Raw genomic sequence first — 27,784 nt, forward strand, 5'->3', positions numbered from 1 at the left:
GGCCTCAGCACCACTGAGCCTCACTTGAATCCCTGACAGAGCACTGAGGCAGTTGTTTCTGTTCAGCTCCCCTTTTGCAAAATTTCTGTCTTTGCAGTACTTTTTCATCTGACTGGTTACAGTTTAGTTTTTGTTTGAATTTTGGTTCAGTCTCCTGAAGGTGGAAGAGGGGCAGGTTTAAAACATTTTCCCAATTATACTAAGATTATATGCATTTTTGACTCTCATTCTCCCACAAGCATACAGTGGAGTTTCCAGAAGCTAAGCAACATGCAAGATAACATCTTCCTTAGCTGGTGGAATATGTTCCTGTGTTTTAAGATGTTCTAATATAGCAAAGATGGAGAGATGGAACCTGTGTAAACAAAAGCTCTTTGTGGGGGCCTCAGTAATTTTTAAGAGTGTTAAGGAGGTCCTGTGGCCAACAAGTTTGAGTATCCCTGTTGCAGAGGCACAGTCCCCCCAGAGGGTAGCTATTTAGTTCATTGAGCAAATGTGCCCTAAACACCTACTGTATACCAGACCAATCAGTAACAGCTTCTAAGTTAACATATCCCAGTAACATCTTCTCATAAACCTTGATAGGTGCAATGAAAGAAATGAACAGGGTACAAGGATATCATAACAGGGATGAAAAGCCCTTTCTGAGGAGAAACCTGAGGAGGGGCCAGTCATGCTGGGTTGGGATGTGGGAGTGTTCCTGGGAGGAGGAGGAGAGGTGGGAAAGGCCACCAGTTGCTGGGAAAGGAGGGCCTAGGTCGAGAGGAAATGAGGGTCATCTTTCCTGCCTACCATGTTTTTGTCAGTAGGATGCTCCCTGGCTCAGGGTTCACTCTTAGAGCTCTGTGCATCTTGGGCCAGGGCTGGCCAGACGAGTAGCCTGAGCAGAAGCTGTTTTCTTCCCAGGTGGGTGGACAGTGGTCACCTTGGTTGGAATGAGGCGTTTTGTAGCAGACATGAGACCTGCAGGTTTACTTTCTAGGTCATCAAGAGTCAAGAGTGGTAGTCACACGGAAGTCTTCCTCCACACTGGGGGTGTGCCTGGAGTGGTGTGTGCTGCATTTCTGCATCTCTTCTGACTTATTTGATCCTGGTGGCAGCCCTGTAGATTGTTGACCTCATTCTTTAAATGATTAAACTCCTGCTCAGTAGTGTGCTCAGTGGACTGGCCCCAGAACATAGAGGGAAGACTTTGGGGTCAAAAGCCAGTGCTTTGGCCACTGCCCCAGAATTCTCTCAGAGGAAATATTTTATTGCCTCTTGGCAATAAAAATGTATTTTGACTATATTTGAAAAGGTCAATATTTAAAGGAAATCAACAGTAGTAAAGGGTCCTTTTGAGTGATAAGTAACTCACAAACACAGCCCCTTTCACCATGTTATTTCTGGTGATTTTGAATTTTTATATGTTACATCTTTAGTTTCTGGGACTGTGAAGCCACCTTTGCTCAGAAATCATTGTCTTCAATGTAATTTATTGAAAACAAATTATATTTGTAAGATCCTCAGCTGTAGCATGGAGGAAGACAGCCCTGAAAAAGCAGCTTCAGCTGTGGCCTTCTGTCCCCTCCACCAGTGCTGTAATATATGCCCCTCATTGTTCTGGGGATTTATTGCTACTCAAATATTCTAACTCCCTTTAAAAGGCCACTATAGAAAAGAATTCCATGTTAATGCTACTTGCTAAGCAATGCTAATGAGAGTCATTTATAATGGAAATCATTTTAGCATTCAGTAGTTTTTATTGTACATGCTTCTCTGTGAATCGCATATTGTATATACTTACTTTTTTAATGGTCAGTTTTAATTAATTGCCTTTATGAAAGCTTGTTCTTGGCACAGCCCTTCATATGCCAACATGTATTTATCAGAGCAAGCCACAGAAAAGCCACAGAATGGCCTCTTTTAATTGTGGCTCATTTTTGAAGTTGAATACAACTGGATATTTATTTATTGAAAGCAGAGTTACTCATAATGAAGCATTGGTTTGACAGAGTAACTTCTGTGCTAAGCAGAAAGTTTGGTAAGATGTAATCTCAGTCTGCACAGTGCAGTGTGTAAGTGCCAAGTGAGTTTATTTGGCTCTGTGGTATGAAGTCAGGCCTGCTGAGTTGGCAGTTAGGAGCAGATCCCTATCTCTTAGTTTGGAAGTGGGAGGGCAGTAACCGCTAGCAACCTCTTGAGCAGGAAGCACAAATGAAAAAGTGATCTGGTGAGCAAGATTTCTAAAATGGCCCCCAAAAATGTCCCCACAATTGCCTGGAACCTGGGAATGCATTGCTATTATTATTCCTATGATCATGTTGTGTTGTGTGGCACAGTTGACCTTAAAATAAGGGAGATTATTTGGGGTTATAGATATGGGCCCAGTGGAATCCCGTGAGTGCTTAAAAAGCAGAGAACGTTCTCTGGTGGCAGAAAGGGAAGTCAGAGAGATTGATAGCACAAGTGGGCTTTGAAGATGGGAGGGGTCATGTGACTGCAGATGCATGTGGCCTGCCCCAGGTGGAGTCAGCCAGCAGACCGGCCCTCAGTCCTCAAGCTTCAGGGAGCTGTGTTCTGCCAACAACCTGAGAGAATGTGTAAACGCAGTTCTCCCGAGGCCTCCAGGAAGGAGGGAGACTGACCAGAACACAGAATCTCAGCATAGGCTAGTCTATGGGAACTGTGAAGTGATACATTTGTGTAGTTTTAAGCCACTAAGTTTTGTTTACATAGCAACACACCCCTTATATGGGTGGCAAATGCTTTCCATGTAGAGGAAAACCTTCTTTCTAGAGATCTGTAAGAGCCATTTGCTTCTAGAGCCTCTGGGCCAACAGCCAACATGATCTCTTGATTTAGCCACCTTCTTCTTTTCTTTCTTTTGATAGTTTGTATTTTCTTTGTAGAAATACAGTCAGGCAGTGACTTTCAAGTGACTTTGACCATGATCCAAAGTAAGAAGCAGCTTTTATATTGAAAGCCAGTTCACTTTTACATACACATCTGAGAGACAGAATTACCTCAGAAGACTTTATCCTTTTTATGTCAGATGCATTCTGGCATATTCTATTTTATTGTACTTTTAAAAACGTAGGTCATCACCCACTACATTGATTTCTTTACCTGTCATCCCAAAGTTGGAAAGTCATTGCAGTTGGTTGTGCTTCTGCAGTTTTGTTTTACTTTTTTAAATCATCAATCACATGTTATTTTAAAAATGAATTTCTGTTTGGGAAATGTTGATCAGTGTAAAGTAGCATTATGGTTTTGTGGGTCTCTGTGACAAGTCCATGTCCCTCCATCCAGGTTCCCTCGTCTCCCTCCTGGGTAGTCTGTGTAACCCGAGCACAGATGGCAGTGGTGCCTCTCTTTGCTTGTTTAACTTTGTGTGTTCATTACTGGACATAATGAGAACTTTTCCCATTTTTTTAACGACTACTGGTATTTCTTTTTGTAGATGGAACAGTGTTGCCTCAGCTCCAAGGTGATGGGCATTTAGGGTTATTCCAGCCTTTGCTGTCACAAACTAGTGCAGTGTACAGACCTCTTCGCACAGGTGTGTGAGAATGAATTCCTAAAAGAATTGGCGAGACAGAGTATATGTGTCTTTGTTTTCCTGAGGGCAGTTGTCATCCTGAGGAGGTTTACCATTTGCTTTCCCACCAGCAATGTATAAGCATACCTGCTTCCCAACACTTCTGCCAACACATATTATTTGATAAATTTTCTTGGCTGATGATGGTATCTCGTTGTAGTTTTAATTTGTATTTCTCATTGTGAGAGAAGTGAAGCATCTTTTCATGTTTTGAGAGCCATGTGTGCATCTTTTCCCATTGTTTCTGCTAAGTCATTGATTTGCAGTACTGAAATTGGTGGTCAGTTGTAACCGTGAGCTCTTCTGGCCTCTTAACCTTCCTTATCTAGCCCCTCTTCACGTTCCTCCTTGCCTAAAAACAAGCTCACCCAAACAGATCATTCCTGTGGCCCTCTCCCTTTTGAGATAAATCAGATGGGCAAATCTGCTTTTGTTAGGCGTCTGAGACCCAAATGTTTAAAAGTAGCTTTGCTGGTAAGTGAAAAGAAGGCCCAGTCGGGGGTTGCACAGAAAATGAGGGGCGTGGGTAATAGAGGAGGCTGGGCAGTAACCTGGCAGAAGGCACCAGAGGCCAAGGAAGGCGCGCTGGTGTTCTGCAGTGAGAAGGATGTGTGCGATATCAACTGGGTAAGCACACTGCTATAGCTGCTCCAGTAACAGCAGGCACTCTCAGAAGGGAACTGAGAAAAGGAGAATGCCAGTTTTTGCCAAGGATATATGGAAAGGTTTTTATTCCCGATATGTTCTTTGGCAACTTTGTTAAAGTCATTTAAAACTGAATTTGATAAGAAAGCCAGCCACTAAGAGACTTGGATGTAGCAAAACAAATTGTCGAAAAGTATTTATCATTTCTAAGAAATAAAATAAGCTGGGATTTATGCTTGGATAGAAATCCAGAGGTTTGTTTTGGCATAATTAATAACAACATCTTAAGAAGGGGGGATTTTTAGAAGAATTTTTTTTTGTAGTGAGATTGTTTTATATTCCTTTTCATGACTGAAAAGTCTGTCATTCAGCAACCCACAAAAAACTTCAGGAACAGAGGGCCTAAGTTTTCTTGAAACATTTGGATTTTTGCACGATGAACATTTGCACTTTTATTAGTAATTGTCGAGTCATGTGTGGTCTGATCCTATTGAGAGGAGAGTGTAGGTGTTCTCCGGAGTTTTGTGTGGTACAGATGGCTGAGGCTAGTACTGCCCCCAGCTCCCACATGCCACACTGCCTGCTGCTTTCAGAAAGAGCAGAACAGGCTGGTCCTGTGCCATCTAGTGAGGTCCTGTCCCATCTAGTAAGGTCCTGTCCTATAGAGCGCCTAAGAGGGGATTGCTGGCCTTTAACTACACTAGCTTCCAGAATCTAGCCATGGAACCATATTTGAAGCTGTCAGCTTCATTTTGTTGTTGATCAGCCAGTCTTTTAGATCTTTGTTGGTTGATAGATTTCTCTCAGGTCTATAGCAGCAACAAATAAAGCTCTTTAAAATTGTTTTCTTGACCGTTCTGCGTATGGGTTGGTTCTGACCTTTGAAATGTTTGCTGTTCTTTAGATAGTGACAGAAGGAGCCTCTTCTGGGAACTGTGGTGACCCCACACATCTCACTGGTTTTCTTGCTTTTATTGGAGGAGTTAGCATTTGTTGAAGTTTATATTTATGTAAAATAACAATAAGTAGATTTTTAAATTTTTCTTGAAATTTTATGATCTAATAAGAAGAGAGACTCTTTCTCTGTCATTGGGAGGCTTGATGAGGATTGGACTGGACATACCTGCTGAGAGTATCCTGTAATGTTTTCTATAAGATTGGAAAGGGTGAAATGAGAGCAGAAATGTAGGCAGAGGATGCCAAGGCTGTTTCCTGTTTCCTATGTAAAATTGAGCAGGGCAGAATCTCCCCAGCCCTCCCTGAACTCTTTTCCTCCTTTGGTCTTCTCTTACTGTCACGCTGGCCTTGACATCTGCTACAAGTGCACACACACCGGGAATCACACAGGGAAATGAACATATGTCCTGCCATGTGTGTGCCTGGCATGGCTGCTTCCTTGATCCAGGCTTGTTCTGTTATGAGGCTCTGCCTTCCTACCTTCAGGCCTGGCTCCTCATCATGGGCATGCAAGAATGGAATCATTATCCCAGAGTACACTTTTTGACATGGATTACTTGTAGTTTAGTACTGGAGTTCAGAACTTTAGTTTCCCATCAGAAACCTGCCTCTTCTCAGGACACTGACCCTGATTGGGCACAATTTGCCAGATGAGACCCCACCTCCTCCCACAGGGTTTGCCTTCCCTTCAGAATACAGGAAAGTACACGTGGTTTCAAGAGGACCATGCTCTTACCTTAGGGGTACTTTCCTCTGCTGCCATCCCTTGAAGGGAGGGGGCTTCCTTCAATACCTCAGTTCCAGGGACTATGCTTGACCCAGCAACGCAGAGGAAGAAGCGACCTCATAGCAATGAGGGGCAAGCATGTTGATATTGCTGGGTATTTCTTCCTCAAAGTCTGTCTGGGGACAGATGATGAAGACACTCACTTCTCTTCAATACACCATGATGAGGCTGTGGTCTTCATGACACATTTCAGCCTTGCCTATGTGTGTTGAACAGAGCTGGTCATCCTCAGAAGTAACAGAAGAGAGCAATAAGTACAGGAAGACTTTCAGTCCCAGAATAGTGTTAGGACTAAATGTCAGAGAACAGGGGGACTGTAGGAGTTTGGGGACCTTAGCATGGATATACTCTCAGTCTGCTCCCTTGTGGTATAAACAGTAAAGCCCATGATACTAAAAGGCCTTGACTGCTCATCTCCAGGGCAGGTGGAGCCAGTGATGGGTGCCCCGAGTGGAGGATGCTGGAGAAAGAGGACAGTGTCTAAGGCAGTTGGAGAAAGAGGACAATGGCTTATGCAGTCAGGCCTAGAGGATGCAAGGGATGTCATAGCATAGTGTCCACAGGCATCCAGAGATGTCTCTCATTTTGTTTTAGGAAGAATATTGACAAAGGTAGTGATGGGAGGGTTATTTCAAGGATGTTATTTTCATGTGTTCAAGTAAACTTTAGATTCCTAAGAACTTTGACCTCTAATGCTTTTAAAGACCGTATACCCCATGCCCGTATGCACATTCAGTTAGAAAATAAACGTAGATTATTTGGTGAATTCAAAGATGTGCTCATGGAGTGGCACAGCGTGATCTCAGCGTACACTGAAGCATGCTGATGAGGAGCTTCTTGGATCTTGTTTCTTCAGGTGGACTTGGATTAAAGTGGTGTTGAATCTCTGCACTGGGAGTGGGAGCAGCCATGGGATGGGTGCCTTAATCCGAGTGCTATCCTGGCTCTCTCCAGGCTGCTTCATTTGCTGTGAGGGGTAGGAGGAGGAGGAGTTTCCGGGCAATGGCCATATCTGTTCTGGTTGCTGACCAAGGTCGGGGGTCCCATAGGTGGAGTTCCAGGAGTTGGGGATGGCACTTAGAAAGAGTGGGGACTAGGCCTTAGTCGGGGAATGGTGGGCCAGGGTGGAGCTCCTTTGTATCAAGGAGTCAGGGCCAAGGGCCATGCAGGTGGGCCTGCAGAAGGTAGGTGGTGATACGGCCTTTCCAGTGATAACAGACTCATGGCACTGTTTTCCTGGGGCTGTTGGGGTTGCATGGAGCAGATTCTCACTCAGGCTCACTGTCTTAAGGAGAGACAAATGCTTTTTTATGAATATGCATAGGTCTGTGGGGCTGTGGAGCCTGGGAAATCCGAGGCTACCGTGGGAGTCTGGGGCCCTCTAGCGGTGGTGGCACATCCTCAGCTCAGTGCCACTCACTGTCCCTATTTCTCTCTGTCCATTTCTGTCCTCACTGCGGTGCTTCCTTTCCTTCCTAGATTTTTTCTCTAAGTTTGACTATTCACCACCTCAGAGGCTCTATTCTATCCCATGACCTCTTGCTGTACTTCTTTCAAATCTAAATTTTCTTGATTATTTTTCTTAATTTACAGTTTCAAGATTAGACTTATTGGGAGCATTCTGTGCTCTACCTCGGCCCCTGGTTGAGCTATGGATTGGCGTCCCCCAATGTCAGGTGGTCTGGACTCCGTTTTATGTGAAGAGCTGTGGCAGGGCAGTGAGGTTTTGTGGAACACAGGGAGCATCTGGCACTGTGCATGAGGTTGTGAGGTGGGAGAGAGCTCTTAAATCTACCAGGCTTGGTGATCTCCGGAACTAGGAGAGAGTGCTGGGGAAGCCAGTGCTGGCAGGCCTGGAGCCTCATATTTCTTTGGCATTTGTATGATAACTTGTAGTACTTGGTGTCTTGACTTATGTATGAACTAATTCAATTTAGATGCTAGAAAATAAATGGCCACTGGACCTGCAGGAGATTAGTAGTGGTGTTCCATAGCCTCAGATATTTCTTACACTTTTATCCACAGATAAGAAAAAAATAGCGATTTTTGATTTGTTTTGCCAAGGCTTAGAGGGATCTAATTTGTGTTACTCATTGAGCAGTGGGAAACAGCAGACATTTCTAGGGTTTCTACCTGTCACCGTTCAGGAGACAGTGCACACAGTCCCCTTGGCTCTTCCCTGAACACTGACCAGAGCTCTGTCATTGCAGGCTGGGAGTCCTCCGTCAGCATCAGCTCCGGCTCCGGTGTCGTCCTTCTCTCGCACTTCCATCACGCCATCCAGCCAGGACATCTGCAGGTACCACTCTGTTTCAGATGCTGCCCTGATCAGTGTGCAGCCAGAAATAAGCATTAGTGTCTGAAGGTCCTTGAATTTCCATTTGCTTATTCAGTGTGCCTTTGGTCTAAACATTTGGCCCAGTTTTATGTGTGGTTTGCTCACCAAGTTACCCATGCTAGTCTCATTTCTTCACTATGATGTCTATTCTCTTTTAAAATTGTTTTTACTTTCTGTGCTTTTATCCCACTGTTCTGCATGCAGTTCCAGTGCAGTGTTTTCTGAGTGTTGTCACCACAGTTCCGTGCAGTCTGCTGTTGTCTTGAAAGCTCCTCACTGCCAGAGTTCTCTGACACAAGGGTTCACTGTGACAGTTATCTGTAAGGACACGTCACAGGCATCAAAGAGAAATTCCTTTGGTTCAGAATGGGTCCAGGCCTTGAAGCCTGCTAAGAATACCAAAGCCAGAAGAACACTGAAGTTCTCAAGGTCACTCAATGATGTGGGTGAGAAGGCGCAGGATACTTCAGAAAGTTTTGCCTATATGGAAAGAACTTGTTCTGAAGGAAAATTAATACTCCCTCAAGATCCGTGTCTCAGAACTAACAGGTTTCACCATAAAGAAAAAAGAACCGTGAACCACAAACCTCTTGGCAATTCCAAACATTCTTGTGTTTCATGCCTTTCTGCCAGTCGCTCAACTGCCTCAGAGGTGGAAGCTGGCAAGCGGGGCAGGCCCGGCCTGCTGCTGGAAGAGAAGGCAGATGGTGACGCCATGTCCCGAAGCCGGCGACTGCTCCGGTACCTATTCTCACTGTCGCACGGCTCGAGCGCCAGCAGCCTGCACAGGTTCCATGAGCTGGAGAGCTGTGCCGCTCGCCTGCACACTGCCAAGTCCTCCAGCGGGCTGGCAGGGAGTATGGGCTTCTGCTCTGACGAGATGGGAGATGACGATGTCTTTGAGGACAGCACATCTGCAAAACTGAAGAGTAGGGTTCTTCGGGCTCCTCTCTGCTCCACGGAAAAGGACAGCGACCTGGATTGTCCTTCTCCCTTCTCTGAAAAATTACCCCCTATATCTCCCGTGTCCACATCAGGGGATGTCTGCAGGTTAGTTTGCCAGGAAGTGCCACCCTAGCCATCGCTGCTCGCATCGGGAGCCTCATCTTGCTTTAATATGTGAAGTTTCAGGAAAATGAAGTAATAGGAAGTTGTAACCAGTTGTGGGTTAATCGTTTTCTCCAGAAGAATGGAGTATCAGTATCATTTGAAAAACTTAATTTTTATGATGTGAGTCCCAAGATAGTTTCACAAATGGTAAAAGAGGAAGAAGCTGGCTGGGCGTGGTGGCTCACACCTGTAATCCCAGCACTTTGGGAGGTTGAGGCGGGTGGATCACCTGAGGTCAGGCGTTTGAGACCAGCCTGGCCAACATGGCGAAACCCCGTCTCTACTAAAAATACAAAAATTAGCCGGGCGTGGTGGTGGGCGCCTGTAATCCCAGCTACTCAGGCGGCTGAGGCAGGAGAATTGCTTGAACCCAGGAGGCGGAGGTTGCAGTGAGCTGAGATTACACCACTGCACTCCAGCCTGGGCAACAAGAGTGAAACTGTCTAAAAAAGCAACCACCAAAAAAAAAAGAAGAAGCTACACATATTAAAGGCCAAGCTGACTCTTCTAAATTAAAAATAAGTAGACTTTACATAAAGAAACTGGAAGAAAGAAACTAGTATCTCCAGCTTTCCAGCCTGATGGTCCAGATTTTAAGCATTGTTGCATCATCTCCCAGCCTTTTTTTTAACCCTTGCTCCCCACCTACCCCCAAAAGGTATGTGGAGACTGGCTGTTCTCCAGTAGCTCCTTCCTTCCTTCCTTTTAACTGGGGTGTAGCCAACCTATGTCCCGTCCTAACTCTGTTTCCCCTCTTTGTCTTCCCTTATGCAGCATCCTTGTCTGGCCTCCATAATTCACTTTTTGTCATGACTCTTGTGCCCTTCTCATTCTGACCTTTCCCCAGTCTCTACTCCTTAGTGCCAACTGTCATCATTTCTAACATTTGGATCAGAGACCCCCTCACTAAAACAAACAGCCTGAGAGCCTGGCTCCTTCCAGAGGACGAGTGCCCCAAACTGTTCTGTAGCTGCTGGAAAAGACCCCTCTGTTTCTTAAAAGCCTGTTAAGTTCCTTCAGGCTAATAGCTACATCTTGGTGCATACTTCCTTGGAAATAGAGAGTGCTTTCAAGTTAATTTCTCACTTACTGCTGTTAGTGGTCCCAAGAAAAAGAGATGAAATTGCAGCATCTTGTAATGGTGAGTGTTTTAGGTCTAGGAGAGGTACTGTGATCTTTGTTTACTTCCTGAGAGATAACAGAAATACATAGTTGTGGGGTATGAAGGTAAAGTCAGTGATTATAGCTAAAAAGCAAGTATCATTTAAAGTCACTAGTATTTTTGGAAGTTGGAATGCTGGTTTTATTTTACATAGAAATTTTTCCTCTAATTATTTTACCATCTTATGTTCTTGAAAATGATTCCATGTTGCTTTAAATTCATCTTTCAGTGAAGTTCTAATGTCATATCAAAAAATGACTGCTTTGTCATTTCTTACATCATTTTTTCCTTTCTGTTGCCAAATGCCCTCCAGACTTTCCATGTTGGTGCGGTAAGCTAGAAATTTTTAGTTTGTAGTGATTGTTTTCATTTGTGTTTCTATGTTTTTGTGCCCGTAGTCACTTCTGTAATGTTTGTTTCTGAGTTTCCTTTGGGGGGATTGACCTGCCACTGAAGCATCAGCTTCCCTGTCGTGGGACTCTCCTTGGAATGACGGGTTTTCCTTCCACTATAGGATCTGCCACTGTGAAGGAGATGATGAGAGCCCCCTGATCACCCCCTGCCACTGCACAGGAAGCCTCCACTTCGTGCACCAGGCCTGCCTGCAGCAGTGGATCAAGAGCTCCGACACGCGCTGCTGTGAGCTCTGCAAGTATGAGTTCATCATGGAGACCAAGCTGAAACCGCTGAGAAAAGTACGTGGGAGGAAGTGATGCTTCACCCTTCCTGAAATCAGTGACCCCCAGAGAGCTGGTGTCTCAGGTTATGAGGTCATGGCTTGCCTACTACGTTCATTTCCTTAAAAAGTTGGGGCTGGTGCTTACATTTGCATTGTAGAGATTGTTGTTTCTGGTGCCACTTTTCAAGTCCCTCTCCTCAGGAAGAAACTCTTTCTGACCATTCATAATCCTTCTTTTCCCTTCAAAGTAAGACTGCTTGCTTGTTGGTGTCAGTCATGTGGCCTTTGACCACAGACTGTTTGTGACATATCTTAGTCAGGACCTAATTTTATATGTACTAACTGTTGACGTCCTGCCTCTCTGATTAGGACTGTCTGTTGGAGATTAGTATCTCCTCACTACCCAGCACAGTGTAGCACACAGTAAATTTTTTTGTATACACCCGTAAGTATTTGCTGGACGGGAGCGTGAGTAGGTGGATAGGGAGAAAGCACAAATGTTGCAAGATATGCAGCTGTCTTCAGAAAGGACCCACAGGCTTTGCATGACACGCAGCTGTCTGGAGGCCCATGTTGCTGTGCCCTCTGAGAGGAGCTTTGTCCAAAGCACTGGCTTTCTGTTTAAATGTTGACTGTTTCATACATCTCTCTAGATGCCCAGCACAAAAGGTTTTGTCTGGAAGAATAAAAGACTGTTCCTATCCCAGAACATTAATATATAAATTGCAAGATAAGTCACATCATCAAATACTAGCCAATTAAATACTAAATGATGTGCTGGTAGAGCATATCAGTCATTCAGAAAAGGAAATGCTCGTTATGGGCTAGAGTGCTGGGGAAGTGGAGCGATGGTAGCCTCACAGGGTGTTTGGGTTTTAGAGCAGTTCTTGAAGGATTACTAGGATTTGCAGGCAGAGTGAAAGGAGTTTAGAGAGGTCAAGCTGTCTGTGGAGTAAAGCATACGCTAGAAAGGTGAGGGTGAGCATTAACAGGGTGTCAAGCTATGTGTGTTGTAGGAGTAGCAGGAAGCATGGGGCACTAAGGCACTGACTCTGTGTTACAGGTAGGAAGAGCAGGGAACTTGCTAGTGTATAAAATCCCAGCAGAAAAAGACCAGATGTTAGAGAAGGCTTGTGCAAACTGCTTTAAAAAATGTTTTGCCCAGTAGAAGCCTTGTAATTTATTGGGTGCCTACTCTATGCTAATCTCTCAATATAGGAAGTCTTTGAGGCTCTATTTTCAACTACCCTGCATAGACCCATCTGGAAAGAGGCTGTGACTAGGGTTGGCAAAGGATATGTGCAGAGTGTTTACACATTGTTCTTTCTCTCTACCTTTATGTGTTTTCTCCTGATTCGGAAACCAGTAAATGAAAAAGAAAGTCTGGCTATTTGGAGTAAATTAATGAGCTCCTAGAGGAGATGGGACTAGCAGAGTCTGCTTGTACCAGGAACTCTTAGCGTCGATTTCGAGCTGTTGCTGCCAAAGTAGCAAGGACCAAAGAGTGAGCGTCTTCTGCCATTCACCTTCACAATGTAGTGTGACCCATCTGCTAGTGTGTTGTGGCATCATCAACCCTCTTCTTCCGCTCGTCCATGCCAGTCAGCACATCAGGGAGACTTAAAACGTAGCACCTGGGTCCTGGGCCAACCTACTGTTTTCATTAGGACTGAAATGATAGAATTCTTTATCAGGCCATTTTTTGTCTGCTTGCAAGAGTAAGCAGACAAGGGGATTTTTGATGGTAGTTCAACATTCATGTTGATCCCGGCTTCTTTTCATTGCATAGAATGTTGGCTGCACCTGGTACCTGGTTGAAGCCAAGTGGTTTTAGGAGAACAAACTTGTGGGAATGCATCTAATTTGGGAAGGGAGAAGTGGGGCGGAAAGCCAATCTTACCTGCCTACAATGCTCTCACCCCACCGGAGCCCTTTTCCAGAAGCCTGAGCCTCACACTTTGTGTTGTTTTTCTAGTGGGAGAAGTTGCAGATGACGTCCAGCGAGCGCAGGAAGATCATGTGCTCAGTGACATTCCACATCATTGCTATCACATGTGTGGTCTGGTCCTTATATGTGCTCATTGACCGTACCGCCGAGGAGATCAAGCAGGGGCAGGCAACAGGTGAGTTCTCAAGCTGAAGAGCAAGCTCAGCACAGGGGCTGGGATAGCTCACAGGAGTCCTGGGGTCAGAGGATTTTCCAGTCAGCCAAAAACGTCTGGGTTTCTGGAGGAGGGACATCAGTTAGAAGGCACCAGACCCCTTTTTGGCGTTTCTTTTGCTGTGGTGGTAATTTTTGAAACCCAGTCAGGAGAGTTCATATTCTGGAACATGAGAATCTGCAAACTGCGTCCTGGAAAAGCAGGAAGTAGCTGGACACTGTCTTCCACTCTTCTTTGACTAAGCAACATTGGATGAGTTGTGAATCCATTGGTCAGTTGTGCAGTCTTGTAGTCCCAGATACTTAGGAGGCTGAGGGATGGAGGATTGCTGGGGGCTCAGGAGTTCAAGGCTGTAGTGTGCGATGATCACACCTGTGAATAGCCACTGTGCTCCAGCCTGGGGAACATAGCAAGACTGCATCTCTTAACCACAACAACAGAATCAGTTGATTATGGGAAGTTCAGAAGTTGTGTTTTTCTTTACTTCAGATCTTAAATAAAATCTGATAGGCTGAGTTTTTCCCTTCCAGGAATCCTAGAATGGCCCTTTTGGACTAAATTGGTGGTTGTGGCCATCGGCTTCACCGGAGGACTTCTTTTTATGTATGTTCAGTGTAAAGTGTATGTGCAATTGTGGAAGAGACTCAAGGCCTATAATAGAGTGATCTATGTTCAAAACTGTCCAGAAACAAGCAAAAAGAATATTTTTGAAAAATCTCCACTAGCAGAGCCCAACTTTGAAAATAAACATGGACGTGGAATCTGTTATTCCGACACAAACTCTTCTTGTTGCACAGAGCCTGAAGACACTGGAGCAGAAATCATTCACGTCTGATTGTGTGTGGGTTGTCATATTCCTGGACATCCATGAAGAGCCGAAGGAAATTGTTTACTGCCAATTGTATACCTTTCTTATGTCTTTTAATAGCATAGACTGGACAGGTGACTATAGTGGCTTCTCTTTTTCTAAACCTTCCATAGTCTCCTAGAAAATCCTCCTGTGGGCCGGGCATACCTGGGTACTGCCTCTGCCTGGCAGCTCTGTGGGAAGGTGGAAGACCCCCATGATGACCTGATGGGGAGCCAGCAGAGTTCCTGCCCATGGTCTTGCGCAGAATGAGAGAATAAAATGCCAATCCCAAGGGAAGAGCAGGAGCAGGGGCGCCCAGGCCCTGATCCGCAGCTGCCTCCAGCTTGCAGCAGTCCCCAGCCTGGAGCAGGGCATTGGGGAATGTCTAGCCACGATGAGAGGATTCCCTCTGCAGGAGATGGTATTGAAACAGACCCCCAAACATAGACTCCTGCCCACCCTCTGCCGATGCAGCCTCCTCCATACTCTTGAGCAGGTGGGGCTGTGGTGCTCTGTGGTGGCACATGATTCACTGAGCAAACAGCACTTTACAGAAGAAAATCTTTATTTTGTAATATGTGTGTCCAGTGGGATTGACACTCAAAAAAAGTCTCATTTAAAAATCTTTCCTTCCTTACCTTTGTATCTCCTTTACATCATGAGAGATCAAAAACCCATTTTGCCTTATATATGCTAAGAAGCGTGGCATTCGTTTTGTTCATAAAACAGACTCATGACTTTAAGACAGGACAAGCAGGCCAGAGGCTTTTTAAATCACAGATCTCATGAGAATTAATGGATGCTAAATGGCAATTAAAGCGTAATTCCTATGCTTTGGGGCCTGTTTTATGACAAGGTGTTATTTCATAGACCTGCCCTGTATGTTTCTTTTTTGTCAACACTGAAAAAGAACAGTTTATGAGATCTAAATGGAAAGAGAAGAAGTGACAATGACAACAAAACTGAATATTTTAAAAATATTCCTTTATAGTTAAATCTCTCCAGTTGGTGCTGGCTTCACATTGAAAGAGCAGCCATGTGCCACCCTGGCCAGGGTGTGTGCACTGCAGGTTCTCTCTTGCATGCAAGATGAGCGCTGGCCCACCATGCGGTTTCTGCTCGGGGAGGTTCTGTGAAGTCACTGCCAGGGCCAAGAGGCAGGCGGGCTGGCTCTGGGACGAGGGCCAGGTGTGAGCAAACTGCCAGGGTCTGCTGTGCCACTGCTCCCCAGCCACACGCCCGCCCAGCTGTCGCCTTAACCGGACTGAACAGACAGGATCGTTCAGGGCCCTTGGCCCCACTCTCGGTCCATTTTGTCATCAGGGATTACCACTTGTACCATTTTCATAAAACAAAACCAAAATCACTACCATCAAATGGCCTTGTCCCTCTAAAAGTCTGCTTAAAATTATGTTTTTAAAACCCAGTTTCCTAGTTCCAGGCAAATAGTTACCTCCGGGAAAGTTGCCGGGGGGCCTGAAACCCAATGTAAGTAGCGCAGATGCTTCCTTTCCAGGCCACTCCCTCACCCCGCCTGCAGGGAGGAGATGAGAGATGCTGGGGGTCCTGCCCTCAGTCTCTCTGGGCCTTAGGCATTTCGTTTGTCCTGCTAAGGGGATGAAGCAGACACAAGGTGATTTCTTTGCCTTTCAGAGTGAAAGCCCTGGAGTTCGTTTTGAAGGCCAGGAGGCTGAAGGATCTCTAAGCTATGATGTGGGCTTAAAAGCAGCAGGCTTTATCCTTCTGTCTTCTCCAAGCCAGTGTCTGATTCCTTGGCAACACAGGTCTTAGTCTGTGGAGTGGCTCTGCTGTGGCCTTCCTGTGGCCGGGCAGGCACTGTCCAGCCATAGCCAGCTCCTGAAAATAGGGCAGCCTCCCCTTTCTGTCTCCCAGGCCACATCCAGCCCGTGCCTGTGTTCACTGTGCCCTGAAGTGCAATTACCCGTACCCCTTCTCAGCCTGGGGACCCCAGGCAACCACAGACTGTCCACTCAGGGGAGCTGAATCCCAGGTCAGCCCTGCCAGTGTCCCTTAGGAACTGCCCAGGCAAGGCCCCTGGTTTTGTGTACTTGTTCCTGCCACCCAGCAGTAAATGAGTGTTTCAGGTGAAGACCAGGATAGATTTCCTAAGTGTGAATCCCCACTTCACAAATGGAACCGCTTATGCTGAACTTGAAAAGCACCAAGACATCCTGTAGATAGGAAAGTAGGTAGGGACAGCCCCTGGGCAGCCCACCCAGTGTAGCTGGCACCCCATTATGGCAAAGGTGCCTTGATAACTGAGCCCTGTATCCCTCCCATGCCCAACCAGATTCTCATGGGAAGCCCTCTCCCTCCTTTTCTGCCTAACACCATCTCATCATTTCTGGCCTCACTGTGGACAGTCCACACACATTCTTCTTTCCCCTCCTGGTGGGGCACAGAGCCACCCCCTTGCCTTGCCTTTCCTTGAAGGTTCTAGTTCAGCTCCTGATTCATCAGACCCTTCTAGCCCCCTGGGCTAGCAGTGAAGCATGAAGCCTGGCGGGGATGTGGTACTCCCATCTGGTGTGGCCACCGGCTCTGCCAGTGTTCCTGTAGCCTCGGAAAACTTGCTCTCTCGGTTCTTTTGGGTGCTGTGTACTCACCAGCTTCCCCCCGCCCCCCATTTTGCACCTGGCTTTAGTGAAAGGATAGCATTTGGTTGACCCATATAGAAACCCAGAATGAGGTCTCAAGGCCAGGAGGCCTGGTACTTGTAGGCCAGGAAAGGGGAAGAGGCAAGTGGTCTGGGGTATCACTAGCCAGCCCTCTCTGATTTGGCCTCTACTCCCCATAAGTCATAGTACCATAAGCAGGCTTCTGGCCTTAGCATTTTGGTCTTTGTGCCCACGTTTATTGTGAGAATTTCCTGAAAACTTTATAAAAAGGTCTCTTTCTACTCCAGGCCTTTAATGTTTTTCCCCTTTTTGCTTCAGTCCACTCGCAGTCGTGTAGGCCTAGTTTTCAAACCTGCGCGTGTGTCCTACCTGGCCACAGGCGTGCAGGCCTCAGGCAGCTGGGCCAGTTTGGGAGCCTCAGGTGATGTCTGCATGATCTGGGGCTGCCTCTGCACCCTTGGTGTGGGCTTCAGGGTTGGAGAAGGGCTGGGACCAACTGGGTGAGATCCACACGGCTCTGGATGTGGCTGGAGGCAAATACGCGATTGAATTGCTTTCCCTTTTGAATCTGGTGTGAAACATGCAGTTTCCATTTCTAGCCCAAGGAAAGACCAAAACATAGGGAAATAAAAGCATTTATCTTTGTCTTGGAAGTAGCTGTTGAAGTTGTGCAGTTGATCAATGCACAGTTAGATGCAATGTTTATAGAAATTGGTAAACCAAATTTACACTGACATGTGTGGTGTAGTTTCCAAAAGGCACTTCACATTTGAAATTTTTCTTACCTTAGAAAGTTTCTAGTGATCTAAATGTCTAGTTTTGTATTCTTTTGTGTATGGTCACTGTTTCTCAGTATTACCACTTGAAAAATTCTCTGTACAGGGGGGTTTGTGCTATACACTGGGACGTCTCATTGCAGCAATAAAGCCTTTCTTACAAAGGAGTTTTGCCATGAGAGTGTTTTCCTGCAGGGAGACTGGGGATGTTGGCAGGCACTCCAGTTCCCTGACCCCCTTTCCAGGGTTGTCTGGCTTGCACATCCGAAAATAATATGTGGCTCCTGGAGGTATCTGTTTTCCTCAGCCTCCCTCAGACATGTGTGTCGGGGGTGGCCCGGCGGTGTCTGGTTGAGTGTGTGGGATGGGAGTGAAAACAGGCATTTCTCACAAGTGTGCTTGCTTCAGACACCCAGATCCTACTTGCGCTCACCACCCTGAGGGAAGGCAGACTTGAGTCTGTGTCACCACGTGACTGTGGAGCACTTGATTATGAACCAGCCTTATCCATAGAAACTCGCTCCTGACCCACAGCCCAGCTGAGAAAGCACCAGGGAGACCAGCAGGGTTGCTGGTGACAGCTCTGCCACGCTGTATCCCCTGGCTCTGGCAAGGCCTCTGAGGGAAGGCAGAGCCACGATCCTCAGACAGCAAACTGCCCACAGGGCTGGGAGTGCCGAGGGCTGGTTGCAGCTTCCCTACCACATGCGTGGCCAGGGTCAGGGGTTGCGCGAAGGGAGGGGAGGGAAGCCAGGCTTGCCCGGATGTGCTGCTGCCTCAGAGGTGATCCACAGAACTCTTCCATTCTGGGCTGCCGGCCGACTTGGGAGCTAGGCACAAGGCTGCTTTGCAGAGCCATGGTCACAGCTGTCCCCAGGAGTGGAGGCCTGTGGCTCCAGGTGGGGGACAGGCCCGCAGAGCTGCTGAGCCTGTGTAGGAAGGACTGTGCTTATGGCCAAGAGGAGGCGGGGATGGCCCCTGAGCTGTGTGCTGAGGAGGGTGGAACTGAAAGAGGAACCTGCCCCGTAAGGTGAGGGCAGTGGCTCTCACGGGGAGCCACTATGCTTTTGGGGAATTTTGGGAGTTTTTCTGAAGGCACACCCGACAGGGTCTGGGTGTGGGCAGGCTTGAGAGGATGTAACTGGCCACACTGATGGGGTACTCTGCCGCGAGGGACTCCCCACAGTCTGTGTCGGGATAGCAAACTGCTCAAAAGCAGCTTTCTGTTTTTGTCAATAAACTTTATCAGCAAACAGCCATGCGCATTCACTTAACATATTATCTACGGTTGATTCACTGCTACCGTGGGCAAAGTTGAATCGTTGGGACAGATTGTATGGCCTACAAAGCCTACAATATTTACTGTGTGCCCCTTTATAGGAAAAGCTTGCCAACACTTTGTCAACGTGAAGGATGTCCCTAGAGTTGCTGGTGCACAGCCTGTGTGATATCTTGATAACAGAGGCGTTGAGTCACTCTCCAGGGCCTTGGAAGTGCCACTGTGACCTGCAATCCTGCCACACCTCTGAGTTGCTTGGCCTCGAGAAAGCCAAGAGGCAACTCCTCGCCACTGGGGTATCAGGCTGGTAGGAGGCACATGATCCCTGGGGCTCACCTCAAGCTCAACCAGATGACCAGGGAATGCAGCTGGCTTTTCTTTGGAGAAGAGGGAGTCTCTGATGAAGCATTAAGGAGAGCTTCTGTAAGGAAAAATCAGTACAGCGGAGGGAAAGGCATATGACAAAGCTGTCAGCATGGTGATAAAAAAGGAGATTGAAAATCCAACCTGGTTCCTTTCCCAGGGAAAGTCCCCTTGGGACAGTCAGGCCCTGTTACAAGGTCCTGCTCCCAGAGCCACAGCTCTGCAGTTGGAGGCATCACGCTCATATAGGTAAATATATAGAAAGTACTATATATGTGTGTGTGTGTGTGTATGATGTATTTTGCTTACTGCATTTACACATTACATCACTTTGCAGCTTGCTTTTTTCATCTAACAACCAGTTTATTTTCTGTTAGAACACAGGCATCGACCTTATTCTTTCTAACTCATGCAGGATTTCTTTAAATCCTCCTGGATATAGATTTTTAGATTGTTTGCTAATTTTTGATACTAGAAATAAGGCTGCAGTCCACATCCATGTCATTTATTTTGGTACACTTGGGGGTGTGTGAGGGAGGGGCACTTCTGAAGATAGATTTCTAGAAGTAGAAAAAGGGTAGATGCATTTGATCTTCTGAGTTGCAAAACTAACCTCTAAAATGATTCACTTTCCTTCCTACAGTGGGAATGAATCTTTCCTGAGCCACATCACAAGTGTTATTTTTAAAATTGTTCCTAAAATGATTGTTACTCCTTTGTATGTCACTTAAGTGTTATTCTCCATTTCTCAGATATATGAAATTGAGCATTGCTTGTTTACTGCCTATTTACTCCTGTCCCTACACATGTACAGCCCCCCAATTATCAATATCCCCTCCACAGTGGTGCATTTATTACAATCCATGAGCCTACACTGACTCATCCTCATCCAAAGTCCATAGTTCAAGGTTCACTCTTGGTGTTCTACATTCTGTGAATCTGGACACGTATCCAACACTATAGTGTCATACAGAGTTGTGTTACTGCCCTAAAAATCCTCTGTGCCCTGCCTATTCATCCCTCCCACTGCCCTAGCCCCTGGCAGTCTTTTTACTATCTCCACAGTTTTGCCTTTTCTGCAGTGTTGTATCTTTGGAATCTTATTATATGCACCCTTTTCAGATGGACTTATTTTAGTGATGCACACTTAAGTTTCTTCCACGTCTTTTCATGGCTTGATAGCTCATTTCTCTTTAGTACTGAATAATATTTCCATTGTCTGGATATACCAGTTTATTTATTTACTCACCTACCAAAGGGCATCTTTGGTTGCTTCCAAGTTTTGACAATTATGAACAAAGCTGCTCTAGACATCCATACGAGGGTTTTTGTGGGGACATAAGTAAATACCAAGAGTGCGATTGCCGGATGGTGTGGTAAGAGTATATTTAGTTTTGTAACAAACTGCCAAGCTGTCTTCCTAAGTGGCTATACCGTTTTGCATTCTCTCCAGTTCCTGTTGCTCCACATCCTCCTCTATGTTTGGTGCTGTCAGTATTCTCAATTTTGGCCATCCTAATATGTATTTAGTGGTATCTCGTTATTGTTCTAATTTGCATTTACCTGATAACATATAATGTGCGGCTTTTTTTTTTTTTTGAGATGGAGTTTCACTCTTGTTGCCCAGGCTGGAGTGCAATGGCGCAATCTTGGCTCACTGCAACCTCCACCTCCCAGGTTCAAGCGATTCTCCTGCCCCAGCCTCCCGAGTGGCTGGGATGACAGGCATGCACCATCATGCCTGGCTAATTTTATATTTTTAGTAGAGATAGGTTTTTCTATGTTGGACAAGGCTGGTCTCAAACTCCCAACCTCAGATGATCTGCCCACCTTGACCTCCCAAAGTGCTGGGATTACAGGCGTGAGCCACCACGCCCCCAGCTGTGCAGCTTCTTTTCACATACTTACTTGCCATTTGTAGATCTTCTTTTGTGTGTTTAAGTCTTTGGCCCATTTTTCAATCAGATTGTTTCCTTACTGTGAGGGCTTTGTATATTTTAAGTAACAATCTTTTATCAGTTGTGTCTTTGCAAATATTTCCTCCCTCTTCTAATGTGGTCTTTTGCAGAGCAGAAGGTTTTAATTTTAATTAAGACTAACTTACCAATTATTTCTTTCATGAACCATGTTTTTGGTGTTATATCTAAGAAGTCATAGCCATACCTAGGTCATCTGGGTTTTATCCTATGTTATAGGAGTTTCATAGTTTTGAATTTTACATTTAGATCTATAATCCATTTTGAGTTAATTTTTGTGAAGAGCATAAGGTCTGTATCTAGATTCATGCTTGTTTGTTTTTGCATGTAGATATCCAGTTGTTCCTGCACCATTTGTTGAAAAGACAATCTTTGCTCCATTGTAGTGTCTGTGCTACTTTGTCAAAGATCAGTTGACTGTATTTATGAAGGTCTATTTCTGGGCTTTCTATTCTGTTCCATTGATCTGTTTGTCTATTCTTTCACCAATATGGCACTATTTTGATTACTGTAGCTTTATAGTAAGTCTTGGAGCTGGGTAGTATCCATTTTCCAGATTCGTTGTTTTCCTACTATATTGTTGTGTTAGCTGTGCTGGGTCTTTTGCTTCCATATCTAAACTTTAGAATAAGTTTGTCAATATCCACAACATAACTTGCCGAAATTTTGATTAGGATTGCATTAAATCTGTAAGTCAAGTTTTGAAGAATTGACATCTTGACAATATTGAGTCTTTCTGGGGAATATTTACTTATGTCTGTTTGTTTAGTTTCTCTTTGATTTCTGTCATCACGGTTGCAGTGTTCCTCATAAAGATCTTGTATGTATTTTATTAGATTTAAACCTAAGTATGTATTTTTGGAATGTTAATGTAAACAGTACTTTGTTTTGAATTTCAATTTCCACTTGTTCATTACTGGTGAATAAGAGAGTGACTGACTTTTGTATATTAACCTTGTATCTTACAACCTTACTGTAACCACTTATTAGTTCCCAGGAGTTTATTTGTCCATTCTTTTGGATTTTCTACATAGATGAGCATGTCATCTGTTTTATTTCTTACTTCCCATTACGTATACCTTTTATCTCCTTTTCTTGTCTTACTGCATTAGGTAGGATTTCATGGTTTTTCAACATTTTATTATAAAAATTTTTAAACATAAAAAAGTTAACTATATAGTAAGAATATATATAAACCCTAGAATCTACAATTAACATTGTTCTCTGTATGCTTTACCACAGATTTCCATCTATTAATCACTCTATTCACCCATCAACTTAGGTTTTTATATATTTCAGAGTCAACTGCAGCCATAATTATACTTCACCACAAAAGTTTCAGTATGCATATCATTCACTAGAGTTCAGTATTTGCTCATGGTTCTTTTTGATTTTGGGTTAATATTTACGTACAGTGAAATGCGTACATCTGAAGTGTACCATTTGATGACTTGATAAATGTATCTATCTAGGTAACCTAAACCCCTATCCAAATATAGAACATTATCCCAATCCTGAAAACTATTTTTTTTTTTTTTTTTTTTGGAGACGAAGTCTTGCTCTTGTCCACCAGGCTGGAGTGCGATGGCGTGATCTTGGCCCACTGCAGCCTCCGCCTGGGTTCAAGCAATTCTCCTGCCTCTGCCTCCCGAGTAGCTGGGATTACAGGCACCTACAACCACTCCTGGCTAATTTTTGTATTTTTAGTAGAGATGGGGTTTCACCATTTTGACCAGGCTGGTCTCAAATTCCTGACCTCAGGTGATCTGCCTGCCTCAGCCTCCCAAAGTGCTGGGATTACAGGCGTGAGCCACTGCGTCTGGCCCCTGAAAACTTCTTAATGCTGCTTTCTAGTCCACCCCTGTCCCCATCCCCAATCCCACCAAAATCAAACCCCGTTCTTCTTTCTTTCCCACCAGAGATTGGTTTTAGCCTGCTCCAAAACGTAATTGTAAGTCATACAGTATATACACTCTTTTGTGTAATGATTTTTTCAGTCAGCACATTTTTGAAATTTATCCATACTATTGTATCAGTTATCTGCTCCTTTTTATTGTTGAATAATACTCCATCACATGACTGTACCTTTTCTTCATCCGTTTTCTTATTACTAGATACTTCAACTATTTCCAGTTTTTTTGGCTACTATGAAGTGGTAAGAATATTTTTGTATAGATATTTTTTGTGGACATATGTTTTTATTTCTCTTAATTACCTGGGAATGGAATGCTGTTTCAGAGAGGGTAGGGATATGTTTAGCTTTATAATAAACTGTGAGGTGTTTTTCCAAAGCAGGAGCACCATTTTACATTCCCACCAACAATGTGTGAAGGTTCAGTTACTCCATATCCTTACCAACATTTGGTGTTGTCAATCATGACCTTTTTTGACATTCTGGATGTAGATTAGTAGTTGTAATAGTAGTCTAGATTTGTAGTTGTATTTCATTGTGGTTTTAATTTGCATTTTTCTAATGACTAATGATGTTGAGCATCTTTCCATGTACTTATTTGTCATTTGCAAGTCTTATCTGTTTCTTTATATCAAGGGCCAGAAAATGCCAGCCCACTGACCAAATGTAGTCCATGGCCTGTTTTTGTAAGGCTCTTGAGGTAGGGTTGTTTTAAGAATGGCGATCATGAAGAAGTCAGGCAACAGCAGATGCCGGCGAGGCTGTAGAGAAATAGGAACACTTTTACCCTGTTGGTGGGAGTGTAAGTTAGTTCAACCATTGTGGAAGACGGTGTGGTGATTCCTCCAGGATTTAGAACTAGAAATACCATTTGACCCAACAGTCCCATTACTGGGTATATCCCCAAAGGATTTTAAATCATTCTACTATAAAGACATGCACTCATATGTTTATTGCAGCACTAATTACAATAGCAAAGACTTGGAACCAACCCAAATGCCCATTAATGATAGACTGGATAAAGAAAATGTGGCACATACACACCGTGAAACACTATGCAGCCATAAAAAAGAATGAGTTCATGTCCTTTTCAGGGACACGGATGAAGCTGGAAGCCATCATTCTCAGCGAACTAACAACACAGGAAAAGAAAACCAAACACTGCATGTTCTCACTTATGAGTGGAAGTTGAACAATGAGAACACATCGACACAGGAAGGGAAACATCACACACTGGGGCCTATCGGGGGGTTGGGGGACAAGTGGGGGAAGAGCATTAGGACAAATGCCTAATCCATGTAGGGCTTAAAACCCTAGATGATGGGTTGATAGGTGTAGCAAACCACCATGGCACATGTATACCTATGTAACAAAGCTGCACGTTCTGCACATGTATCCCAGAACTTAAAGTATAAAAAAAAAAAAAAAAAAAAAGAAAATAACAACAAATTGTATGTGGCCTGAAAAACCTTAAATATCTGACAGAAAAAAATTCTGCTTCTATTATGCATTTATAGTGTATATCTTACATATAGCATATTGTTGGGCATTAATTTTTAAAATGCATTGTGATAATCTCTTTTAGTTTTGAGTTTTTAGTCCATTAACATTTGATGGGCCAGGTGTGATGGCTTATGCCTGTAGTCCTAGCGCTTTGGGTGGCTGAGGTGGGAGGATCACTTGAGCCTAGGAGTTGGAAACCAGCTTAGGCAACATAGGGAGACCCTGTTTCTACAAAAACTAAATTAAAAATTTTAAAACATTTGATATCATTATTGATAAGGCTAGAGTTATGTCTATGATTTTATTATTTGATTTTTGTTTTTACCTCTGTTTTTATTTCTCTGTTCCTTTTTTCTGTCTTCATTATTTATGAATTTTTAGAATTCCATTTTAAGTCCTTGATTGCTTTTTATCTATATTTCTTTAAATTATTTTTAGTGGTTGCTCTAGGGATTATAATCTACCTCTCTAAATTTTTACAAACTACCTAGAATTAACACTGTACCACTTGATATAAAATGTAGAAACCATGTAACAGAGTAAGTCCATTTACTACCCATTGTCTTTTATGCCATCTTCATGTGTATTACATTTATATGCATTATAAATACCACATGACAATATTATAATACTTGCTTTAAATAGTTATATATATTTTAAAGAAATTAAGAAGGGGAAAAGTCTTTTGCATTTTCCAAATATCTACCACTTCTGGTTTTATTCATTCCTTCCTGAGGATCTGAGTTTCCATCTAACATTTCCCTTCAGCCTGAAGAATTTCCTTTAGCATGTTTTTGTGGTGCAGATCTGTTGGTGACAGATTCTCCTAGTTCTATGTTACCTGAAATTTTTGTTTTCATACTTGAAAGATATTTTTGCTGGTTACAGAATTCTGTGTTGGTAAATTTTTTTTCTTTTAATGCTTTAAATATACTGTTCCACTATATTTTGGCCCCACACAGTTTCTGATTAAAAGTTAGCTGTAGGGCTGGGTGCGGTGGTGCATGCCTATAATCCCAGCACTCTGGGATGCTGAGGCAGGTGGATCACCTGAGGTCAGGAGTTCAAGACCAGCCTGACCAACATGGTGAAACCCTGCCTCTACTAACTACAAAAAATTAGCCGGGTATGGTGGCACATGCCTGTAATCCCAGCTATTTGGGAGGCCGAGGCAGGAGAATCGGTTGAACCCAAGAGGCAGAGGTTGCAACGAGCCAAGATCCACCATTGCATTCCAGCCTGGGCAATAAGAGCAAAACTCTGTCTAAAAAATAAATAAATAAATAAAAGTTAGCTGTAATTCACATTTTTGTTATACTCTATGTGTTATGTTTTGCTGCTTTTGAGATTTTTCTCTTTAATTCTGGTTTTGAGCAGTTTAACTCTGAATTATGTGGGTATGGTTTTCTTTGTATTTGTTTTAGTTGGATTTGGCTGAGCTTCTTGAAGCTTTAAATTGACATCTTTCACCAAATTCAGGGAAATTTTGGCCTTGGTCTCCTCAGATATTTGTTCTGCCTCATTCTCTTTCATCTTCCCTCTCCGAAGACTTCAATTATATGTATGCCAGTTGTTTTGATATTGCCTCGTAGATCTCTGTGGCTCTGTTTATTTAAAAAAATCATCTCTGTACTTCTGACTGGATCATTTCTATTGCTGTATCTTCAAGTTCACTTTCTCTTTACCCTGTCATCTCTGCTCTGTTATTCAGTTATTTTTTCAGTCCACTTATTTTTTTCCTCCAATATTTTTTAGTTCTAGGATTTTCGTCTTCTTTTCCTTCTTATGACACATAATTTATTGTTGATATTTCCAATCCTTTCATAAATTGGAGCATATTTCCTTTAACTCACTGAGCACAAATAGGAAAACTAAAATAATTGTCTGCTAATTCCAACATCATCTTGGGATTGGTCTCTGTTAATTATCTTTTCCTTTGAGAATAGGTAACATTTTCCTAATTCTTTGTATGTTGAGTAATTTTGGATTATGTTCTGGCTATTATGAATGTTATTTTGTAACATTGTGATCCACCCGCCTCAGCCTCCCAAAGTGCTGGGATTACAGGCATGAGCCACCACGCCTGGCCTTGTGGCTAATTTTTGTATTTTTAGTAGAGATGGGTTTTCACCATGTTGGTCAGACTGGTCTCGAACTCCTGACCTCAAGTGATCTGCCCACCTTGGCCTCCCAATGTGCTGGGATTACAGTTGTGAGCCATCGTGCCCGCCCATGATTTTTTTATTCAAGCAAGCAACTAACTTAGTTGATCTCAAACTGCAAACTATTTGAAAGTTCAAATATCACTTTGGTTGTGTTATGATTTGAATGCATATGTCCTTCCAAAAATCATGTGCTGGAACTTAAACCCCAAGGTGATGGCCTTAGGAGGAGGGGCCTTTTGGGAAATGATTAATTTATGAGGGTTCTGCCCTCATGAATGGATTGATGTCCTTACAAAAGAGGCTTTAGAGAATGTTTGCCCTTTTTTGCCCTTCTGCTGGGTGAGGACGTAGCATGGAGGGCACCCTCATGGGAGCAGACACTGATCCCTCCCTTACCAGACACTGAAACTGCTAGTGCCTCATCTTAGACTTCCAGCCTCCAGAACTGTGAGGAATCAATTTCTGTTCTGTATAAATGACCCAGTCTGAGGTATTTTATTATAGCAGCACAAACAGAGTAAGACAGGCTGTTTTATTCTGAATTGGGCTGTTTGTAGTTTGCCTTATGTACATGTAACTTAGGGGTCATCCAGAGGTTTAGACATAGTCTATGCACAGAATTTGGGATTCTCCCTCTCCTGTGGTAGCAGTGGAGCTGTGCTACTCAGATACCCTGCCCCAGGGAACCAGAAGGACCAGCTGCAGAGAACATAATTGACTGAGGATCTCAGCTGCCACACGTTTGGATCCACTGTGGGGTTCATGCCAAACCATAACTGTCATTTCTGCCAGATGTAAGATTTCTGTAATGGTGACTTTGAGGACTCTTCATTAGCTGGCATGAGACTTTCAGAGGTGCTCTGCCATCTGAAGCCCTTCCAACCCAATCCTCCTCTCTCTC

General features: G+C 44.0%; 1 protein-coding gene and 1 pseudogene across 15 annotated transcripts in view; both read left to right on the forward strand.

The window, feature by feature from the left end:
* Positions 1-27,784, forward strand: part of LOC111529800 — a 712,005-nt pseudogene that overhangs the window by 441,857 nt on the left and 242,364 nt on the right. The gene's annotated exons all lie outside the window — the stretch shown is intronic.
* Positions 1-27,784, forward strand: part of MARCHF8 (membrane associated ring-CH-type finger 8) — a 148,404-nt gene that overhangs the window by 119,163 nt on the left and 1,457 nt on the right. For 6 of the 14 annotated variants that reach the window (XM_023196752.2, XM_023196757.3, XM_023196753.2 and 3 more), the window contains 6 exons: positions 8,180-8,268; positions 8,512-9,357; positions 10,893-10,910; positions 11,094-11,274; positions 13,234-13,381; positions 13,951-17,852. In XM_023196752.2, the coding sequence (XP_023052520.2) occupies positions 8,180-8,268; positions 8,512-9,357; positions 10,893-10,910; positions 11,094-11,274; positions 13,234-13,381; positions 13,951-14,255 (1,587 nt within the window). In that variant the 3' untranslated portion in view covers positions 14,256-17,852. Of the gene's footprint in view, positions 1-8,179; positions 8,269-8,511; positions 9,358-10,892; positions 10,911-11,093; positions 11,275-13,233; positions 13,382-13,950; positions 17,853-27,784 lie in introns of those variants that run through there. The other 8 variants (XR_003306642.1, XR_003306643.1, XM_026446775.1 and 5 more) reach the window with 4 other exon arrangements.

This window comes from Piliocolobus tephrosceles, chromosome 9, assembly GCF_002776525.5.
Source record: "Piliocolobus tephrosceles isolate RC106 chromosome 9, ASM277652v3, whole genome shotgun sequence".
In the NCBI taxonomy this organism is placed as follows: Eukaryota; Metazoa; Chordata; class Mammalia; order Primates; family Cercopithecidae; genus Piliocolobus; species Piliocolobus tephrosceles.